General features: G+C 52.7%; 1 protein-coding gene across 2 annotated transcripts in view; it reads right to left on the bottom strand.

Moving 5' to 3' along the window:
• Positions 1-22,164, bottom strand: part of NCF2 (neutrophil cytosolic factor 2) — a 31,566-nt gene that overhangs the window by 2,594 nt on the left and 6,808 nt on the right. For both annotated transcript variants that reach the window (XR_003548641.1, XM_006143872.3), the window contains exons 3-14: positions 19,893-20,001; positions 16,091-16,225; positions 14,497-14,604; positions 13,264-13,323; positions 11,698-11,741; positions 9,397-9,538; positions 9,115-9,183; positions 7,919-7,994; positions 5,694-5,719; positions 4,858-5,009; positions 4,621-4,732; positions 906-1,080 (exon numbers count right to left, since the gene is read on the bottom strand). Coding sequence is in view for 1 of the 2 variants with exons in the window: in XM_006143872.3 (XP_006143934.2) it covers positions 906-1,080; positions 4,621-4,732; positions 4,858-5,009; positions 5,694-5,719; positions 7,919-7,994; positions 9,115-9,183; positions 9,397-9,538; positions 11,698-11,741; positions 13,264-13,323; positions 14,497-14,604; positions 16,091-16,225; positions 19,893-20,001 (1,208 nt within the window). In the remaining variant the exon portion in view is untranslated. The remainder of the gene's footprint in view (positions 1-905; positions 1,081-4,620; positions 4,733-4,857; positions 5,010-5,693; positions 5,720-7,918; positions 7,995-9,114; positions 9,184-9,396; positions 9,539-11,697; positions 11,742-13,263; positions 13,324-14,496; positions 14,605-16,090; positions 16,226-19,892; positions 20,002-22,164) is intronic.

Here is a 22,164-nt window from a genome sequence, read left to right as displayed (position 1 = left end):
CCCCCCGCTGAGCTCTGTTTTCTACCAAAGTGTTAGGATGAAGTGCTGAAGTATGGCTTCAACTGACTCAGAGTTGTCTGCGTGTAGTAGAGACTGTCCTGCCTGCCTGCCTGCCTGCCTTCCCTCCTTACCTACCCAGGTTTCTCTGTATGCTCTCGTTTTCATCTCATCCCTGTTCCTTCCCCATGTAAAACTGAACAGTTTGGCTGGTTGGTTGGGTGATACACAGAAAATAGCCCGAGGAGTTCCTGTATCCAGTTCGTAACTGCAAGAGCAGTTCTGAGTAACTATCTTTAAGGCAAAATGTACCCCCTTCCCTCCTCTTTGAGAAGTGCATCAATTCAAAGAACCATGGTTTCCAGAAGGTAAGCTTTGGTATGGCTTGGTGCAAAGGTGGAATGACTCCAGACAGTTTGTTTTAATTTTTTTTTTTTTAGAGATTTTTACTATAGGGTATGTGTGCTTGCCAAAGAGACAGAAAGGGAGAAATCTCTTTCATCACAATCCTGTCTCCATTCTCTCGGGACTTGGGCATGAATAAACGTGCACCCCATGTGAATCTCAAGCCACCATATCTGGGACTCGAACCTTAGTCGGCCATGTGGGAGTCTGTCACCTTAACCACTGTGCCACCTGCTGACTGTAACCAGCCAGTTTGTTAACTCTGGGAGTGGGAATCTAAACGTAGCCATCTTGAACATGCAGGCAGCAGCCTGTTGCTTGCCTGCCTAATGGAGTAACAGGAAGGAGAAGGCTGAGCACTGGGTGTTCCCTTCAACTGGAGCTTAGGAGATAGACCACCAGCTGCAGTTTGGCTTGTAGGTAATTGATCATTCCTTCTCTGCCCTTGAGCATGTTCCTGCTCACATAGGAATTAGTCTCTTTACTCTCAGAGTCACACTTACCCTTCGATAGCACCAGAATTACATCCCCTTCCAGAAAGTCCAGGTCCTCTGGCTGGGTAGCCTCATAACTGAAGAGTGCCACCACTCGGCTCCCTTCCTTCAGCTGTGGCTCTGTATGGTGTTTGGCGTCAGATTTTTCCCTTTCCTCAGGTTCATCTGGAAAGCCTTGGTCACCCTGAAATGATAAAAGGGCCAATTATCTCCCCAGTTTCTTGGACAGTGAACATTTAAAGGAACTAGGCCGATGTGAAAGGAGCTCCCAGGATATAAACTTAGAAAGGTGAGTTTGTGATCAGCGCCTGGTGTATATCTCATCTGCACTTCGTGAACACTGGGTGGTCGGATCGATGAAGCCGAAAGGTGTGCGAGCCAGATGCAGGCTTAAACTTACTGAGACCTCACGGGAATGCTGAGAAAGGTAGAAGAGGCACTCTTTCTTTTCAGATGGGGAAACAGAGGTAGAGTCAAAAGCCAGTGACAAGCTCATGTCAAACCCAGACTTCTTAGCACCAAGTCACTTTCTCCACTAGGCACCTTCCAAGAAATTCAGGTTCTTAGCTCCATCTGAAACTTAGTAAATCAGAAACTCCCCAAGAGTGGGGCCCTACAATTTGTATTTTAAGTCTTCTAGATAATGCTGATACTAAAGTTTGAGAACCACTCAGCACCATACTGTCGCTATAAGAGCATGGTCTTTGTCTTTATCTGTAACATCATTTTCACACACCTTAGACACTGGGCTCTTAGACTTCTTACACATGGTCATTTTTACCCCACAGATGTTGGAGGAGAAGGGTGTGGTTTCTAGAGGTACAGATCGTAGGGTTCAGAATGCCTAAAGATGAAGTCGCCATTAGAAATGCTGCTCAGCTGTGAATAGAATGCGGTGCTGTGTGAGAAAGCTCTGGCTTCTTAGTGCTCTGTGTTGAATGTTGATGCGACCTTTCTACTGAAAGACAATACAGTGAGATGGAAATGGCCTTGGGGAGGCCACGGACTTAGGTTTGTATCCCAGCTTCACCGCCTGCCCACTGTGCATCCCTGAGCAAACAGTCTCTGAATCTCAGCTTCCTTACTTGAGGTTGAGAGTAAAGTGAAATGAGACAATGTAGAAGAAGAAAAGTTGGTCTTAATTGAACAGTTTGTGACAAGATAATTCTAAAAGCATGTAAATATTTAAACTTGGTTAGTGGTAAGTATTCTTGCATAGAGTAGATGCTTAATGTTGGTTCATTTTCCTTCTTCCTAGTTAGTGGATGAGAACAGCAACTTGCTGCCTCCCAAGGGCAGCCCAGAGGCTGGACAGCTTCCAGAAGACAGTTGGGAGTCTGGGGAGGGTTGGCCATGTATAGACACCTAGGTAAGACTGGAACACCTCTCAAATAAGAAAAAATATTTTTTTAAAAATTAGGTGAAATGCTTCATATATGGCAGAATCCTTTCAAGACAATGCTGATGGGGTTAGTCCAGAAACACAGTGGGGAAAACCTTGAGTAATCTTTCAAAATTGTAAGGAACCCTTACACTCATTTGTACCCCCAGGGTTCTGTGGCTTTTTCTATCAACCAAAGATACCAGGAGGGTCAACCCCAGTGGCTCTGCTTCACGTAGGCAGTTTTATGGGTGCTAAATACTACAAGAGGGTTGATACAATACCCTCTCCAAGCTCATTTTCCTTCATCTTTTCAACTTTTTTTTTTTTAATGAGAATCTACCAAGGAAGTCCTAACTTTAGCTAACCAGAAGTCCCTGCCCCGCTGAGAATGAGGTTTAGAGGGGACTCTGCCTCCACTGTAGGTCCTAGGCCTAGATGGGCCAGGACAGCTCTCCCAGCACGGACATTGCCCTGGTCCTGAAATCCACTTGCAGGTGAGAAATACTAGCTCTCCCAAGGATTCACGCATGAGCTGTTTCATTTGATGTCCTCCATGGAGACAGGGCTACAAATGCCATGGCCAAAAAATGCTAAGGCAGAAAGCTAAGGAGGGGGAGAACAGAAATTCCTAGGAACCCGACCAACAGCCTCGGTCAGTGGAGGAGGCAGTCTCATTAAGTCAGTATTCCTGAGGCTGGGCCCAGGCACTGATTACCCCAAGGAGCTTCACCTTGTCCCTATGCACAAAAAACAACTCCTGCTCCTGACACCCCGCCCAGCGCTATGCATGGCCTTCCGGGTCCAGCCCTGCTGCCTTTCCAGCCGTGTCTCCTGCCCCTGTCCCCGCTGCCCCCAGCTGCCTACTGTGCTGACTTGCGCTCCCTCTCCTCCACAGGCTGCATCCTCCCTGCCTCCACCTCACTGGTTTCCACTTAATGTCCTAAGGCTAAGCTTCAGGACGATTGATTTCAATATGGCTTTCTCAGGGAAGATGCCTTGTCCCACTTCCCCCAGCATTTGGGGGTAGGCACCCTCCCGTGTGGTCCACACCGCAGCACGGCATTGGCAAGACTCCTCAGGTTACTTCTGCGTGCTTCACCTCCCACAGTTTGCTCATGTCTTCCCTCTGGGAGGGCCTGTGTCTTACTGGTGTTTCTATCTCCAGAGCAGTAGGTGCTCAGCAAACGTCTGTTGAAGAATCAGTGTCACTAGGCAAGTTGAGAGAACAACCCAGTGTCCACCAGCAGGTGGAGGGGCACATCGCGGTGTCCGTGCAATGGAATGTCAGCAACCAAAAGGAACCAGATACTGAAACACCAAGACTATATGGGAACTTCAGAGTGTCTATGGGGAAATGGGACTTAAAGTACATTTGTTTTGGTACAAAAAAATAATTGTACCTATTATTTCGTAATAGGCTTGTTTGTGAACTTTTTGAAGACCCCTTCATATACCGTACGTGACACTTACATGACATCAGATAACAGGGAAAAGCATGTGGATAGAAGGAAGATGGTATTCCCGGACCAGAGCTGGGGGAGGGAGTGAACAACATCAATGAAGAAACAAGTGGCAGCTCCTCCCCTGTAGAGTCAGGGCCTGAGGCCAGGCTCGTTATCTGGTAGCTAATCTTCTAGTCTCGAACCTGGCTCCCAAACCTCATCACTCCTACCTGAAAGTCATCTGACTCCCAGACCTCAGGGCTAATTAGGCAGCCTCTGCACTGCAGGCACAGCGAGGGGCACAGGCCGGCTGGAGTCCTGGCGCCACTGCTGGCCAGCTGGGTAATCTTGCCAGGTCGCTTGACTTCTCTGTGCCTTGTTTGCCACCTTGTAAAGCGGGCTAAGGGTGCCTGCCTTGCAGAGACATGGGGTGCCCTGAGCACAGGGTCTGGAACTTGGGGAGCTCCCACAGGGGCTTGCAATTGGCTGTGGACAGCGGGTACCAAATGGTCCCTGTGAGGCTCCTGCGCATCCTTCCTCTCAGTGTCCCTCCCCCTAGGGACTTGAGGTGAAGAAGAATGGCCGTGAGCTCAGCCTCGAGCTGAGATTCCAGCCTTGTCAGCGAGGCACGAGGCTTGGCGCTGTTCGGCGGGGCGGCCGAGGGCAGGGCTGAGGTTTTCTGTGGGCTCCTGAGCTTGGGCCTGCTCTGCCCCTGGGAGACCCTCTAGCAGCTGCAGCCGGGGTGAGGATGCAGAGCAAAGGGAGGGGGAGCTGCTGGTTGCCACTGTGTCCCCAGCACCATGTGTACTGCCCTAGCACAGAAAGGGCTTGCTCCGTGTTGGCCAGGTGAGGAAGTGGCCTAGTGGAGACATGGCTCAGGTGCCCCAGGCTCACTTACCACTGTGTTCTCGCACCACAGAGTCAGGCAGTAGTTTTTCACCTGGCCCCAGGCATCCTTCATGGTCTCCTCTGAAAGGGGCACCAGCTCATTGCTGTCCCGAGGCCGGTAGCTGGGTAGGCATAGTGAGTGAGAACAAGTCAGAGAACATCAGCCCCAACCCCAGCCGCCTCTGCCGTCCTTCAGGCCACCCGGGTCCCCAGCTGTTCCCCTGCAGGCTGCCCACGGGGAGCTCACCTCAGCTGAGTGTGCTCCGGCCGAAGCTCCAGTTTCGTAGATACCAGGTTCCGGACCTGGCTGTACGGGAGCCCGAGCTGCGTCTCCATGACCACCGTGTACTTGTAGTGCACCTTGAGTGTGTAGGGCATGGGCACGCTGAGCTTGACTTCCTGGAGGGCACAGCGAGAGGGAACACAGGAGCTTTAGGTGTTAGCACAAGGCGTGGCCAGGCCACTGGGAGAGGCCAACTAGCTGGTTTCAGAGTCCCCAGAAGGCCTACAGAGGTCCCCTAGCCTGACTCACTTAGACAGAGATCCCTGCTGGGCAAGATCCAGCCCACCTGCTAAGAGCTCCATTGGAAATGTGTGCGTGGGGGTATGGGAGGTCATGCACGGGGCTCCCTAGGCTATGACTGTGTGTGAGGGGGCAACTGGCCTGACCCTTCCATGCATAGCGCTGGGCGGGGTGTCAGGAGCAGGAGTTGTTTTTTGTGCATAGGGACAAGGTGAAGCTCCTTGGGGTAATCAGTGCCTGGGCCCAGCCTCAGGAATACTGACTTAATGAGACTGCCTCCTCCCTTTCTACAACCCAGAGAGACGCGCCTGTGGTTGACAGCTCCGCCACCTTCTGCCACTTACCCTGAGCTCTTCTTTTTGTTTCTGACCTAAAGGGAAGAGATAGGGAGTGAAACCAGGAGTTGTTTTTTGTGCATAGGGACAAGGTGAAGCTCCTTGGGGTAATCAGTGCCTGGGCCCAGCCTCAGGAATACTGACTTAATGAGACTGCCTCCTCCCTTTCTACAACCCAGAGAGACGCGCCTGTGGTTGACAGCTCCGCCACCTTCTGCCACTTACCCTGAGCTCTTCTTTTTGTTTCTGACCTAAAGGGAAGAGATAGGGAGTGAAACAAAAGAAGACATGGAATGAATGCTCTTGGCCAACCCCTGCTGTGCACAGAATGAACCTCTGAGAGCAGGACATCCAGCTTCTCCCCCGTTAGTCTCTGCAGCGACTGTTAACCTTAGTAAGCTGTGCAGAAATCTCACCCTGGGGAAAGGCGAAGGTCATAAACCCACGCGCGAACCCAGTCTCTGCTTTAGGGAGGCCACAGGTCATTATCAAAGCACCAGCACGTCCTCATCAACCCACGGGGTGAACAGGGATCCCCAAGGTCAGCTTAACAGTAGGATCCTCAGCGATAAAGAGCAAGGAGTGTGGGCTAGTGGGTGCATAGTGGTTAAAGCACTGGATTCCACACGGCCAGCTCGGGTTTGAGTCCCAGACCAGCAACCTGAAAATCACACCAGGCACTTGTGTGTGCGTGCCCAAAATCCCAAGAGGAGAATGGAGGAGAAGGGATTGTTGTGTAGCCATGCCCTCTGCAGAGTGATTTCTCACTTTCTCTCTCTCTGGAGAGTACACATACCCCATTGCAAAAAATCTTTAAAAAAAGCGGGTGGGGGCAGGAGTGTGAGATGAGCCAGGACTAAGAAAAAATACTGTAACCACCGACTTTCACCTTGCCCTTTACTTTTGTGTGTGTTTTCTAATGTTCATAATAAGTTTTACACATAAAATCTACATAAAACAGCATAGTTACTATGCTTGGTGCCTGGTCAGAAAGCATCTGATCTCAACCAGTAGAATAACCTGAAAACTTTTGCTAAAAACTTCCCTCTGAATTCACAAGCCCCATTCCAGTTCTAAAAACTCTGAACCAAAGGCTTAGGAATCTGTATATTCTTTTTCTTTTTGATTAATTAATTATTTATTTAATTCCATTTATTATTGTTATTATTATTATTATGTTTCAACTTGACCAGGTAGAGACAGAGAGAGAAAGGGAAAGCCAGAAAGCAAGCCGCCAGGTCTAGGACTCGAACTGTGGTTGGCCATGTGGAAATCCAGTGCCTTTAAGCACCTCACCACCTGCCAGCCCCCCCCCCCTTTTTTAAGAGAGATTTTTGCTATAGGGTGTGTACACTTACAAGAGAGACAGAAAGCGAGAAATCATCCCCCCAAGGGGGATGGCCATGCCACAATCCCTTCCCTTCCATTCTCCTCTTGGGATTTTGGGCGTGCCTAGCATGAGTTTTAAGCTGCCCACAGTTGACTACGTGGGAGTCCAGCAATGTAACCATTACACCATCTGCCAGTCCCAGAACCTGTATTCTTAGGACCTTATGTTCTTATGTGATCCTTGAACAGAAAAGATAAAATGCTACCACGGACATGGGGGTTGGGGAACGTGGGGAGATTTGAACACAGGCTCTGCGTAACATGATATTATATCACTGCTAAAGGTTCTGGATATGACAGTTGTACTGTGGTTATGCAGGGGACAGTGCGTGCTCTCAGGAGAGCCATGCTGAAGTGTGGAGCAGGCATCCTGAGTCTTAATGCACTGAGAAGCAACTAGAGGAGAAAGAAATTATATGGAGAAAGGAGCAAAAGGGAGCCAGGCGTCTACTGAACTCCACTTCTACTTTTCTGTAGGCTTGGTGTTTGTCAAAATAAAACAGGGTGGGCGCCCTGAGTGCTCCTGATGACCAGGTAGGCTCCGACAAGCCACCTATTCCATGTGTCTGTACTAAGTGCTTCCCCAGAACTGGATCCGACTGCACCAGGGATGGAAGCCTGCACCGCCCCACCCCCTCACATGAGCGGACAGCCATACAGACAGAAATCTCCCTCCCCCTCTGCCCACTGCTCTTTGTCCCTCAGGGCTCTGTATCTTTTCCAGATACAGCTCTATAGATGCTTGTAAAGAACCGTTCCAGGCCCCTCGCTTGGAGTCGGAGTTGAAAGTGCTTGACCCCTGAGGGCTTTGGTAACTACTCAAGTCAGACACTCTGTTCCTCAGAGGCCAGCTGCATGCACCCGGCCTTGTGTGTGCTGGAGTAAGCAGGGAGGGGGCCATCCCTTCTGTCTTGGTGGGTGGTGCGTGTAAGAGAGGGCATCCGGGGCCATGTGGCCATCAGCTTAGTGGCATGCTGGGAGGAGGAGAAACCAGAATTTCCTGGAAGGCTGGAGAGCAAGTTCCGGTCAGGAAGCAGGTACACATGCTCGGGGCCACTCACCTGGTGACAGCTGGGGTCTTCCAGGGGCACTGGAACTAGGAGGCGCCGGAATGTCAGACTCCGGGGACATCTCCTCCTGGTGTGACAGGAGGAGATGGTCAGAACATTCATTCGGAACTCCCAGGCAGGGACGGGGGTTGGGAGAGACTCCATAGATCCCCATGAAAAGGAGGCCGATGCAATGACTTCCTAGACATGGTGGTGGTGGTGACATTTGGAGAAGACTAAGAACAATATTGGTTAAAAGGAGAGGTGGGGGACCAGCAGATGGTATAGTGGTTACGTTGCTAGACTCCCATATGACCGACCACAGTTCGAGTCCTGGACCCAGAGGCTTGAAAATCACTCTGGGTGTGTGCACGCATGTCCACAATCCCAGGAGGAGAAGGGATTGCAAAGCAGCCATCACCCCAGGGAGTGATTTCCCACTTTCCCTCTCACTGTCTCTCTCTCTCTGGCATGTACACATACCCTAAGGCAAAAATCTCTTTTAAAAAGGTGGGGAGAGGCAGGGTTGGCCTTGTGAAAAGGAGAATCACAGTGGAAGGGAGTGTCCTGACCCCCGCCCACAAGGCCACTGCCTCCTCATCTTCCCTTGGACCCTTGTTGGGCTTGGAAATGGGGCAGGACCCTGAGCTCTTGTCTCTGCTGCAGTGGGCACATCTCATTTCACGGCACCGGGTTGCATGGCCGAGAGAGACAGGCTCCACTGCCCTCCATTTGCATGGTGGTGTAAACCCCATGGCGACCACTGTCCAGGCCAGGCAGAGGGCAGGCCTGTCGGGGTGCTGGAGGAGTGGGAGCATCGGTGGCTGGTGAGGCCTGGCCAGCTCACTGCTCTGCAGCGAAGCTCTTCTTATTTCCACTGGCATCGCACCAGCCTCCACAATAATTCCAGGCGATGAGGGCACTTCCAGGAAGACCTAAGCCTCACTTATGGTGGATTCGGTTCCCAAGTCACCCCGACTAGGAGGAGGCACACAGGTGGGTGAGCCCAGTGGGTCCTACATATGCTCTACTCGGCTGCACTTTCCCCCATCCTCGGTCCAGTTCTGGGCCTCTGCCCCAACTCGAGGAGGGTCGGGGCCAGTGAGTCTCCAGTGACCGTGGCAGCATATCTTCTGCCTGCTCCTTCCCCTCCAGGAAGCAGTCCGCAGATGGTGGGAGGGAACGGGCCAGGTCTTAGCTCAGCTTACCTGGGGCTGCTGCTGCGGGTGGATCCGCAGTTCCACTGGTTCAAGGTAGTTGCAGGGAACAAGCCCCTTCTGCAGCGCAGCACCAGGGAAGCAGAAAAAGGAAAATAAAGACATGCTCGTTGATTCCCACGCCACACGCGGCCCAGAGGTGGGGGTGAGGGGCACGCTGACGAGGGAGCTGGACCCGTCTGCATGTGAGAGAGCAGACGCTCGTCCGAGAAGTCTCTGCCGTTCGCTGCCAGGATCCCCTGCCCATCGCACCAGCCCCAGTCCTCAGAGTACCTGCCCGTTGAACATGACTGTGGCCCAGTTGTCACTGCCCTTCTTCAAGACAAAGACAATGTTTCCAGGCATGACCTGGAGCTCCTCTGATGTCTCGGGCACAAACCCAAACAGCACCCGATGGGCCTCCCCTTCCAGCGCCCTGCAGGGGGTAGACATGAGATCCAGTCCCGACCAGTCCAGACCACATCCTTTCTCCCGGTGCTGTGGGACAAGCACAATGGGCTCTGGGCCCCAGGCTCACTCTAACTCCACACCTACTGCCTTTGTGGCCCCGAGCATGGGTGCCAGTCCACCCGGGCTCCCGAGAGGACCAGGTCAGAAACCGCATGTGGACGTGCAGCAGGTGGACAAGGTGAGAGACAGAGGGAACCAGCACTGGATGAGGAGGACGTGCAGAGGAGCCTCACCTCCCGCCCTTGGGGTAAGCTCCACCTGCTCCCCAGTCTGGGCTGGGAGCATCAGGTGAGTGTGACAGGGTGGGGGGGGGTAAGGGCTCAAGGTGGGGTCAAGTGAGAGAGAGCCCGCCGGCTGGGGAGAGAGAGAGGGAGGGGGTCCCCTAGAGCAGGGGCCCTGAGGCCGCGGCCGGGTCCCTGTTGGGATCCAGGCCACACAGCAGGAGGTGAGCAGTGGGCCAGCCAGAGTAAGGGAAGCCTCATCTGTATTTACAGCCACTCCCCATTGCTGGCATTTCCGCCTGAGCTCCACCTCCTGTCATACGGGCTGCAGCCTGAGGTCCTCACAGGAGCACGAGCCCTGCTGTGAGCTGTGCGTGTGGGGATCGTGGTTACGTGCTCTCACAAGCCACCCCTCCTGTCCATGGAAAAATGAGTTTCCGTGAAACTGGTCTCTGGTGCTAAAAATATTGGGGACCACTGCCCTAGGGCTAGCAAGAAGCCAGGGGAGGCGGAGGGTGCAGAGCAAGAGAAGGGAGCTGAGCCGACTGTCGGGAGTGTACAGGGTCCTGAGGCAGCCTTGCTCCCTTCCTCAGTGCCTCTTCCCCTGGCCATCTCCTCACCACCTACTTGACTCTTCGAGACTATGGGGTGTCTCATCTGTGTCCCCTGGGCATGTGCAACTGAGAAGCTGACTTCCTGTTTCAGCCCCATCCGGTCCCTCTCCCTGGCTTATTTCCCCTCAGCCTGCCCTTCTGTTTCTATTGAGGTAGCGAATACAGACTCCGTCGGCAGACAGAGCTTAGAAATGAGTTCATCTCACGCTGGGTCTTAGACTCTGTACTCTTTTAGCTTTGGTACTTTTTCCTTTTATCATTTTTTTTTTTGAGGGGTTTTTCACTATAGGACGTGTGTGCTCGCCAGAAAGACAGAAAGAGACAGAGAGATAGAAAGTGAGAAATCACCCCCCAGGGGGGATGGCCACGCCGCAATCCCTTTTCCTCCATTCTCCCCTCGGGATCTTGGGCACGCACGCACACACACCCAGCGCAAGTTCAAGCCACCGGGTCTGGGACTCGAACCGCGATCGACTGCATGGGAGTCCAGCAACATAGCCATTACTCTAACTGCTGGTCCCTTATCATCATCATTATCATTATTTAGCTTGCTATAGGCGCTCACCAGAGAGAGACACAGAAAGAAAGTAAGAAAGCTAGCCACCAGGTATGGCACTGGAACTGCGGTTGGCCATGTGGGGGAGTCCAGCACCTTAACCACCACCATCTGCTGGCCCCCACTTTTTCCCTTTTTATAAACGTCTCTTTTGTTGGGTGGAGGAGCTAGGCTTGCTTCATTAGTGAGAGGCGAGTCTTAGGAAAGCTGTAGGTTATGTCACTCTTTGCTTCTCATCTTACAGAAGAGTGACTTCCTGTTCTTGGGTCCTTCCTCTTAGTTTTTCAGAGAACATGTGCCAACGGGAGGGGGACGTGCCCACACAGGGCAGGGGCACCATTCTGGCTTCCTGACTCCAGAGGGCTCCAGTTTCCCCTCTTCAGAGGGGCTCCCGCTGTATTAGACTCAGCTCCCATGCACAGGGAAGATGTGATCCAAGGGACTGTGCCGCGCCCAGTGACAGCCCCTCACCACGCGTGCGATTGTGCACAGGGACGCAGGGACACTGGGGTGCTGTGGAGCTGCCGCCAGGCCCTGATGGCCGGCCTCATGGCAGTCGAGGCTGCCTTCCACTAGGTCATTCCACTCTAGCCTTGAAAACAGAGGCCTAGCATCCTACGAGACCCCACAAGATTCCCACTGTGACTCCAGCTTCGCCAGCTTCATCCCCTTCATTTCCATCGGGCAGGCCTGGGGCGTGGGCAGTCCGTGTGAGGATCTGAACCGAACTTACCTGAAGATCTCCGGGGTTTTGGGTCTGGGCGGAGGCTCGGCTACCTAATGAACATTCGAGAGAGAGGAGGAAGGAAGGGCAGTCAGGGAGGGAGGGCGAGAACAGGTGGTTAGTGGACACCGAAGCGTTCTTCCAGGCCAGAAAATCGACAGTGCATTTCTGGCGGGTGGAACGCCGTCTGGGGAGAAGGCACAGTGCACCCTGGCTACACGGGCACAGCGCCTCCCACCAGCTGCCTGGGCGCAGATCTCACCAGCACCGTCACTTGCCTGAGCTGATGTCTAGAGAACGTTCTCTGTCACAGAACAACATGGTGCCACGGAGTGCTTTTGACCTTGAGCTCCGTCCCTTTCAGAGCAGTTCCCCAAAGCTCTGCTCTATAATTAATGTCTGCTGTCTCACACGATCCCTCTGGGTATTTAACATCAACTCAGGATCCACTGAGCAGGCAGGAATTCCTCTGCATGCGTGCTCCTGTCGCACACGGAATGCCATGGAGTCTGGTGACCGGGCCTTCTCTCTCATCCTCTGGCTGAACGAAGCCCAAGGCACCTCGGCCAGGCCTCCTTCAACTTCGTTGTGAAGAAGGCGCTCAAGGAGTGCGGGCGCTGGCTCTCCTTTACCCTTCCGTGCTCACCTACCCTGCCAAGCCCCAGCTGGTCGTCTGGGCCGGCAGGAGTCATCCTGACCCTGCTAGGTGGTTTGTGCAGGCGTGTTCTGGGTGTGGGAGGGCCACACCCAGGACGCGCCCCCTCCGCTGGTGTTGACCTGCCGCTCTCCCTTCCCGGCCCGTCGCCACGGAGCTCGGCCTGACTCACCCTCCTCCCTTCACACACAAGCTCTGTCTTTTTATTTATTTATTTTTTAATTGCAAGAGGGTATGTGCACTCTCCAGAGAGACAGAAAGATAGAGAGAAGGAGAAGGCACCTCCCCATGGGGTGTGGTCATGGCATATCCTTTCTTCTCCATATCTCCATCCTGCTGGGATTTGGGGCATGTACACCCAAGTGCTCAGCCTGTTTTTCAAGCTGCTGAGTTGGGCTGGGCTGGGATGCGAACCTCAATCAGCCATGTGGGATCTTGCTCCCTTAACCACTAGGCTAGGGCCAGCCCTCTGTTTTCTAGACCTCTATCACCCAGTTCATCTGGGACCACCCCTCTGAGCCCAACGGGAGTGCTCGGCCTGTACTCCCGAGGCACCCCCTGCACACAGGCAGATGGGTAGAGCCAGACCCCCACTGCCCCACATTAGCCCCTGTGCCCTGGAACGGGCTTTGTGAAAAAGCCTCCCATCGCTTGTATTTTGTTTGCTGAGAGCATGGTTGTGGCTTTGGAGAGTCATCAGGAGAGCTCTCAGAACGTAAAGCAGTGAAGACTGGCCTTTTGTGGGAAACGGGGCCTTATTCCCTACAGCTATGGTGCCTAGGACAGGAATGGCGGACAGGCACCTCCAGCCTCTATCAAAGGAGGCCTCTCCACACAGTTCACGGCAAACGGTCTGCCCAGCTGCACGTGCCAGAGAGCTCTGGGCACCCAGATCCACGAGGAGGTGGGAATGGCCTCACCTGTGGCTGCAGAGGGGCGAACCCGGAGAAGTTATCTTGATCCACCACAGACGCCACAACCTGAAACCGAGACCAGGAGAGGTGAGGCTCTGCCGGCCTTCCTTGCCCATCCTTCTGCCTGTTCCCCAAGATACTCTCCCTGCTCACGCCTGGGCCATCGCACTGCTGCCTGGTTCTAGGCATGGACAGTGGCTGAGGATTAGTTACGGATTAGTTGCAGATACAGGATTAGTTACACTTTATCCACTGAATAAATTATACACTGGAAAAGTCATAACGTATTTTTCTGTTTGTCTATGCAAAAATGCATCATGACTTTCCCAATGACCCAAGAAAGAGTACCTGCCCCTCCCCCGCTAATCCAGGCTCACTTTCTCTCTTAAATACAATTTTTATGGGGATATAATACGTATAACATCGCATTAACCATTTTAAAGTTTGCAAGTCAGTGGCATTTAGTACATTCAAATGCTGTGCAACTCCCAGCTCTATTTGGTTCCCAAACATTTTCATCGGAAAGGAAATGCCACGCCTTCCCCGGCCCGGCAGCTGCCATGCGCCTTCTCTGCCAGCAGCTGCAGGAGTGCCAGTGCACGCAAGCGCGCGCTCGATCGCGCTGCTGCCCCGCTGTGCCGCGTCTAGCCTGCACCGGCACTTCGTTCCTTTCTGTGGCTACTATTCCGTGGTATGGACAGGCCACGTCTGGTTTATCCCTTCCTCCATGGGTGGATATCTGGGCTGTTTCCAAGCCAGGCCCTTGACTTTGCTGCAGGACCAACCCCAGCTGCCCAGCCGCTGGGGAAGTTTAGCCCCATGGATGTGTCAAAGTCAAGTGTGGTTTTGGATGGGGACAGCAGACCTGCTTTGGATCATGTCTGAAAGGACTTAAGATCGGGCTTCAGGAGAATTCTGGATTGAGTCTGGCCAGGGGGCTGTGGGTGTGGGAGTGAGCTCCGGGCAGTAAGCCGAGGTCGCACGCAGCCTTGCTCCCTCTCGCTCTCTCCACACTCAGCGAGCTGCTCGGAGCTGTTTCCTGCCAGGCTCAGGCCCAGGGTCAGGTGGCAGGGAGGACCGAGAGGAGCCTGGAGAACGCGGACTAGCAGCGTCTGCCCGTCTTCTAGCCAGGCCTCCAGGCTGTCCTCCGAGCGCAGCGCCGCAGGGGTGCCCTCTTCTCCAGAGTCCCTTCCCTCCCACCTCGCCCCAGCAGGCCCAGGCCAGGCGCGTGCCCCCTACCGTGGCCTTGCCCAGGTAATCCTTCTTGACCAGTTGAGCCACTTGTCTCTCGTTTGGTCGAAACAGCCTGCCCACAGGGATCACCACGGGCTCGTACAGCTTCTGTTTCTGAAACGCAGAAAGCATGGTGTTTCCTGACCGGAGGCGGAGGCAGTGCTGGTCCTGCCTCCCCACTGACCGGATGCGAGGAGCCACTGAGCCGACCTCACGAGAGGTCATGTATAAGCTAGTCTGTAAGGACACATCTTGTCTGGGTGTCGGTGCCACCTTACACTGAGAGGCCCTGTGGCAGCAGCTGGTGTTATTTTCTGAGAAGAGCTGACCCCTCCCATCTGCATGGTGTCCGGTGCGGTTCTCTCCTGCAGAGGGGGCACTGCTGCCACAGGGGTGGCCCCAGACTTGAGCGGGGCTCACAGTCCAGCTCTCTTGGGCTGACCTGGACAGACAAATAAGACTGACCTGAGTCCTCTTCTTTTTGGTGTTTTAAAAATTTAATTTAGGGGGGCCGGCAAGTGGCATGGTGGTTAAAGGCGCTGAACTCCCACATAGCCGACCACGGTTCAAGTCTCGGACCTGGTGGCTTACTTTCTCACTTCCTCTCTCTCTCTCTCTGTCTCTCTTTGATCAAACTGGAAAACAATAATGATAATAATAATAAATAAAGTTAAATAAAATAATTATTAAAAAAATTTAATTTAGGGAGACCAGCAGTTAGTATAATGGCTATGTCACTGAACTCTCATGTAGCCAACCGCGGTTCGAGTCCCAGACCTGGTGGCTTAAATGCACACCGGGCGCATGCGTGCCCCAGATCCCAAGAGCAGAATAGAGGAGAAGGGATTGCGGCGTGGCCATCCCTTTGGTGGGTGATTTCTTGCTTTCTATCTCTCTGTTTCTCTCTGTCTTTCTGGCAAGCACATGCGCCTGATAGCTAAAACCTCTCCAAAAAAGTTTTGATTTAGGGGCCAGCAGGTGGCATGGTGGTTAAAGGCACTGAAGTCCCACTTGGCTGACATTGGTTTGAGTTCTGGACCTGGTAGCTTGCTTTCTCACTTTCTCTGTCTCTTTCTCACTCTGTCCCTCTCTGGTCAAATTAAAAAATATAAATATATAAGTAAATAACCAAAGTTAAATAAAATAACTCTTTAAAAAATTGGTTTAAAACTAACTTATTTCCAAATGTGTTCAAAGTATGGATCATTATCACCACTCATTTGTATAAACGGTACATTTTTGGAGAGAGCGGCTGTGGGCCTGGCACCGCGGCAGGCTGCGAGGACTCAGTGGTAAGTAAGCAGACACGGCCTTTGCCCTCGCAGTGCTCAGAGGCTGCCTAGCTCCACCCCACTCTCCAACATCCTTCTGCCCCTTCCTCCATTGGGGCAGTGTGCTGTGGGGGCCCTGCCTTCCCAGACTCTAGTCTTGCTTTCTCGGCAGATCCAAGATCTTCAGGGGAACTGTGCTGGAAGGTCGGCAGTGCCCAGCACTCACAGAAAGTGAAAGCCCCACGCTTACGGGTTCCCAGTCGCGAATGTGCTGGAACAAGTGAGAATACAGTGCCATCGGCTCGCCCCGGCATCACCCACTCACTCACCCAGATGCACTCCATGGCCTTGTCGATTCTGGAGTGTCTGGGCTCCGACTTCATGCTCGTAGCCAGTGCTAACTGCTCTTCAGCCTTTTTCCACTCCTCCTTCTTGGCGTACATTAACGCGATGTTATACAGCACCTAGAAAAGCCCAAGCCACAGCAAAAAACCCGAGATCGTGTCAAGGCGAGGTGCTAGGGAAGGGCTTACTGCATGCCCAGAAATGGTGCCTGCTGGCATTTCTCCCTTTCTCAGCTCTCCTGGGACTATCTAACACATGGCACGATCAGCCCTGCTCCTGAGTGGCAAGCACCAAACACGGGTTAAGAAAACATCGTGTAATGCATATGCCCAGGGTCATCGTGTTCTCCCAACAACCCCTTGTCAGGGACAGACAAGGACAATTGCATTGATTTAGTACCAAGAAGAGTGACTTGCTCAAGGCCGCTTGAGGAAGCAGAGACAGAGCTGGGAATAAAATCCAGGTGCGTGACAGGAGCCAGGCTGCGCAGGCGCAGGGTGGGGGCAGGGCTCAGTGCCTTGTTCTGCACCAGCACCAGAACTCGGCCTGGACCTTGTTCCTAAGATATAGCAAGAGTGCAATATATTGGGTCATTGGAAAAATCAGGATGTATTTTTTTTCTTTTTTTTAAACAATATTTTTCTTTCATTGTATTTATTCAGTTATTTATTTCCATTTGACCAGAGAAAGACACACAGAGAGAGGGAGGGAGGGAAAGTGAGAAAGCAGGCCACCAGGCCGGGACTTGAACTGTGGTCGGCTATGTGGCATGCCCAGCGCCTTAACCATCATGCCACCTGCCAGCCCCAGGATGTATTTTTTCTATGCAAAAATGCATCATGACTTTTACGACGACCCAATAGCAATGTGCTCCAGCGAACTCCACGGGCAGAAGTCTGGCTGCCTGGAACAAGGCTTAGCACGAACCCAGGGGAGCTCCGTAACAGCCATCACTGCCCAGGTCATGAGGTGGGTCGCAAGCTAATGGGGGCTCAGCTGATTGTGTCAGAGCTACACACAGAATCAAGTAATACTTTGGGGCCATCAGCAAGGTTTTTTTTTTTTTTTTTTTTAAGGTTTTTGACATAGAGCATGTTTGTTTGCCAGACAGGGACAGAGAGAGGGAAAGTGAGAAAAGACTCCCCCTTGGGGGATGGCCATGTTGTAATCCCTTCTCCTCTATTCTCCTCTTGGGATTTTAAGCACGTGTGCACACATGTCTGGTGTGATTTTCAAGCCACTACTTCTGGGACTTAAACTGCAGTAGGCCATGTCTGAGTCCAGCACCTTAACGCCCATGCCACCTGCGGGCCCCTTAGCAAGAGTTTTATTTAAATGACTGAAAAAAATTTTTTAAAAAAGAGAGAAAAAAGAAAGGATGTTATGGAAATGAGGGGGCGTGGCCTTTGGGGCTAGGTTACAAAAAGCACTGGGGCTGCCTTACTTCCGCTCAGGTCACTTGCTGGCGGAAGCTGGTGCCATGTTACAACAGGGCGCAGGCAGTCTGAGGAAGTTCGTGTGGCAAAGACCTGAGCCTCCTGCCAGCTGGCGACACTAATCTCCAGCCATGGTGAGCAGCAGGATTGCGGTTCCATCCAGTTAGTGGCCAGTGCTGGACAATGGAGCTTGGATCAAGTCCAGATCAAGTGGGAGTCTAGACCCGCTGCAGGCCTGCTTCTGTGACTCTGTGCATGGCTGCCCCAGCCCACCCTGACCATGTGTGTAGAAAGAGGAAAACTCAGACCGTTTAAAACTTCTATTTGCTTCTCAGCCACCTTCTCCAAAGACCTTTCTCACAATCAGTTTTTATGACTTGACCAGAAAAACCTTGAGATTCTTTCCAAAAAATGGTGTGATTTCCTAGCAACCAGGTTTCCATCATGGTGGGAAGAGAGGAACTGGATTATAAGTAGGACAATGACTGGAGGGTCCCACGAGGCAGAGAGGGCTTGGGACCCTGAATGTCCAGCCTCACATGCAGAGAGGCCCTCTCAGCCAGTCTGTCCTGTCCTTCGGGTCATTTCAACCCAAGCTAGGAGGGATCTTCCTCCCATGGGATTCTGCAATGGCTCCATCCTTTTCTTAGAGCCGGTTGGTTCCCCCAACTTTTTAACTTGTACATGTGGTTCTCAGTGGGGTGATGGACCACATCTAGGCATAGTTTAGCTTGTCCCACTGGGCGGGGTGGGACGGTTGGTGATGCTGCTGGTGTCTGCTGGGCAGAGGCCAGAGATGCTGCCCAAGATCCCTCTGAAATAAAGAATGGTCTCGCCCAACGTGCCAGTTGCGCTATGGCTGAGAAACGCAACTCTGGGAGCGAATCAAACGCAGCCAGTTCCCACTGCGAAGCCTCTGCTCAGATTGTGAGGACTGAAGCAAACTGCTAGCTTGCTGCAGGGCTGTCCCCCCCCGACATGTCCCCAAGGACCCCTGGCAGCTGTGGGTTCTATTATTAGTCCTAAGCGACCCTGGGAACACTTGACTTCTTGTGCCTGAGAAACTGAAGCAAGGGGAATTTTTTCAGCAACTTTTCTAAATAAAGATATGACATTTGTAGGGATTTTAGCTTTTAAAGCTACTGGTATATTTTGAAGGGTGGGAGGGAGGTAGGGAAGGTTCCCTGGAAAAAGGACCTGCAAAGTCAAAGCCAGTCATGTCCCTCCCTTTTGCTAATAGAAACAAGTCGTTCTATGGAAGCCTTTACTTGGATTTGTGCTTTGAGCAAGAGGGGGCGGCTTCATGCCAAACTATCCTCATTCTCTCTTTGGGTATCAACCAAGTACATGGGGTGAGAACCGTTAACAGCCGAACGTAAGCCCTGTCTGGGGAGCAGTCAGTAGCAAGCTGGGCTGCAGGGCTGGAAGCCATGAGGCCAAGCACAGTGTAGACCCCAGAATCCGCCTGCAAATGCACTGGGCATGCATGGAGACGTCCAGGACCCTGAGGAGCTGGAGTGGTGGGCAGAGGGATAGTGCAGACGGGACCTTGTCTCCTGTCTTTCTCTCTCTCTCTCATGCATGCACAGGCACTCTGTAATGAATGAAATAAACTTTGTTTTCTTGCTTGCTATAGGGCATGTATGCTTGCTGGAGAGAGACAAAGAGAGACAGAGGGAAAATGAGAAATTACCCTCCACAGGGGATGGCCATGCCACAACCCCTTTTCCTCTGTTCTCCTCTCAGGATTTTGGGCATACACAAACAAGCACTTGGCGTGATGTTCAAACTGCTGTGTCTGGGACTTGAACCACGCCAATGGCCATGTGGGATCCAGCCACCTTCATCTCTATACCACCGGCTGGCCCATCAATAAAATAAACTTTAAATATAAACCAGAAAGCAGAAAACAGCTGTAGTCTGTAATGGGAAACTGAGTAAGGTCATGGCAGGTCCTTTGTGGACAGTGAACCCAAGACTTTCTTTCTTTCTTTCTTTTTTTTTTTTTTCATTTTTTTTTTAGAGAGAGTTTTTGGCTATGGGGGCATGTGCTCACTAGAGAGTCAGAGAAAGAGAAAGCTAGAAATCCCCCCTCCCTAGGGAGGACGGCCATGCCACAATCCCTTTTCCTTCACTCTCCTCTCGGAGTTTTGGGCAGGCACACACGCACATGTGCCCGGTGCGGGTTTTAAGCTGCTGGGTCCAGGATTCGAACTGTAGTCGACTACATGGGAATCCAGTGACATAACCATTACGTCATTCGCTGTCCCCAAACCCAGGGCGTTCGATCTGTTAGTAGAATGTGGAGCGAAGAACTGCTCAACCTGAGTTGCCCAGGCCCTGTCCTCACCTCGCAGGCAAACAGTTTGAACTGGAGCCCCAGGATCTTGTAGTCTATCAGCTGGTTCCCTCGGAGCTGAGTCAAGGCCTCTTTAAGGTCTTTAATAGCTGAATCGTATCTGCGGGACAGAGGGAGAAAATGAACCACCCAGAGCACGGAGGAACAGATGCGGAATAAAATGTGGGCCTGCCTCTCCCTTCCCACCCATCTCCGTGGGAAAAGGAGCCTTTCTGGTTCCCTTTGACCTGCCCTGCTTCCCCCACCCGGGAGCCTATGTTTCCTACAGAACTCGGTGTGAAGGGTGCCCCAGAGCTGCATGTCACGGCCACCCAGAGCTCCCCTGGCCTGGCACACCCACGGGGCTTTTTTCCCTGTTCACTGCGTCGACTCCCACCTTCCCGACAAGCTGGCTGATGGCCCTCAAACGCAGCCCCCCTCGGTGTCTCGGGCACTCCCTGCGGAGCTTGCATCTGCCCAGCACTGGGACATCCTAGAGCTGGTTCAGAGCACAGCCACCGACACGGCCCCCTGCCACAGCTCCTGTGCCTCCTTTTATTTGCTTACGTGTTTGCTAGCGGGCACATGCGCTTGCCAGAGAGAGGGAGAAGGAGAAAGGACCCCCCAACGGGACGTGAGGGCACCACAGTCCCTTCTCCATTTCTCTGTCCTGTTGAAATCAGGGGCACACACATGCACACAGAGTGTTTCCTTGTTTTAGATTTTTGTCATAGGGCATGTGAGCTGGCTGGAGGGAGACAGAGAGAGAAAGTGAGAACTCACCCCCTGGGGATGACCATGCTGCAATTTTTTCTCCTCCATTTTCCTCTTGGGATTTTGGGCATGCATGCACACACATCTGGCATGTTTTTCAAGTTGCCAGGTCTGGGACTCGAACCGTGGAGTCAGATATGGGGGATTCAGCACCTTAACTTCCATGCTACCTGCTGGCCCCTGGTCAAGCCACCAGGACCAGTATCAGTATTCAAACCGCACGGTCAGCCACGTGAGATCTGCTCCCTTATGCAGTAGGCACTGGGACCGGCCTGTGCCTTCCTTTGAATCCCACTTAGCTGTTGCTTTTGTGGCCTTGGACTCCTCTCCCTTCCCGTCTCCTCCACACACTTAGGAAAAAGGAAACCCACTGGAGGTAGGTCAGACCTCTAATGCTGCTCCCGGACCTGCCTTGTGCTGCTGGCTCAAGGTAGATCTGGGTGCTGGCCATGGACTCCTGGCTGAAAACAGGTTGGGCCCAGGCTAGCGTGGTCAGGATTCTCTGAAAGACATGGATGAGCCCTGGCCTGACTGTGACCCCACAGATGCCCTGGAGGGAGGGAGCCATGGCTGGGCTCAGCGGGGTGGGAGCAGCAAAGCAAGTTGCCACACTCCACACCCCACTCAGCCTCTGCCCGGCAGGAACAAATCTGGCTCCCACCTGGCCAGCTGGACTGAAAGCCCTCATGCTGTCTGACCCAGGGCTGCCATTGGGCCGTCTCTTGAGACAAGGCTGGAAGTGGGCACAGGCTTACTCAAAGTTCTACACTGTATTAGGTGCTATTAGGACATTAAAAAGATACAGAGTAAGCCCAGTGGTAACACCCAGGCCCTGTAGTGCTGGAAGCATACGGCCACCTTGGGTTCAGATCCCTGGGTGGGCCTGACAACAGGCAGTGGCCCAGGTGAAGAATGAGGAGCGAGCCAAGGCAGTACTAGTGGAGACAGAGAAAGCGGGGGATGGAGGAGATGTTGAAGCCACCCCGACATGCTTCAGGAAGACGTCCGGCTTGACACCTGGTACAGACCTAGTAGCTGGCTGGCTACAAATGAAGGTCAGTGCTGTGGCAGAAGGTGGCCTTCCCCAGAAATGGGTCCTTCAGTCTCACATAGGGACTTTCAGATCCATACCCCCCGAAACTGCGCATAAAGCAATGCGCGTGCTTGTGTATGTGTTTCTGGGGAGAGCCCACACATTTTTCCATGTAACAACCTCTGCTATCGTCGGATGAGGGAGAGGGGTCAAGAACAGAGCTGGGGGGTACCATCACCTCTGGTGGGAACCAAAGGAAAAGAGGCGGCTTAAGGCTAAGAGTAGGGCCTCGTTTGTATCTTCTCCTTAGAGAGCTGTCGAATTCGGGTTAGAGTCGGATAGATTTTCTCCTAGGTTTAAAACGATTAAAAAGCACAGATGAATTAAACCCCGAGTCTTATTCCTAGATCTTTCTAAGCTGTTTCTAACTCAAAATCTTAGCCTTCCAGGCTCTGGGACTTGCAGGCAAATTCCTGC

The sequence above is a fragment of the Tupaia chinensis genome, unplaced genomic scaffold (genome assembly GCF_000334495.1).
Source record: "Tupaia chinensis unplaced genomic scaffold, TupChi_1.0 Scaffold000112_1, whole genome shotgun sequence".
Taxonomy (NCBI): domain Eukaryota; kingdom Metazoa; phylum Chordata; class Mammalia; order Scandentia; family Tupaiidae; genus Tupaia; species Tupaia belangeri.
This window is presented reverse-complemented; position numbering and strand designations above follow the sequence as displayed.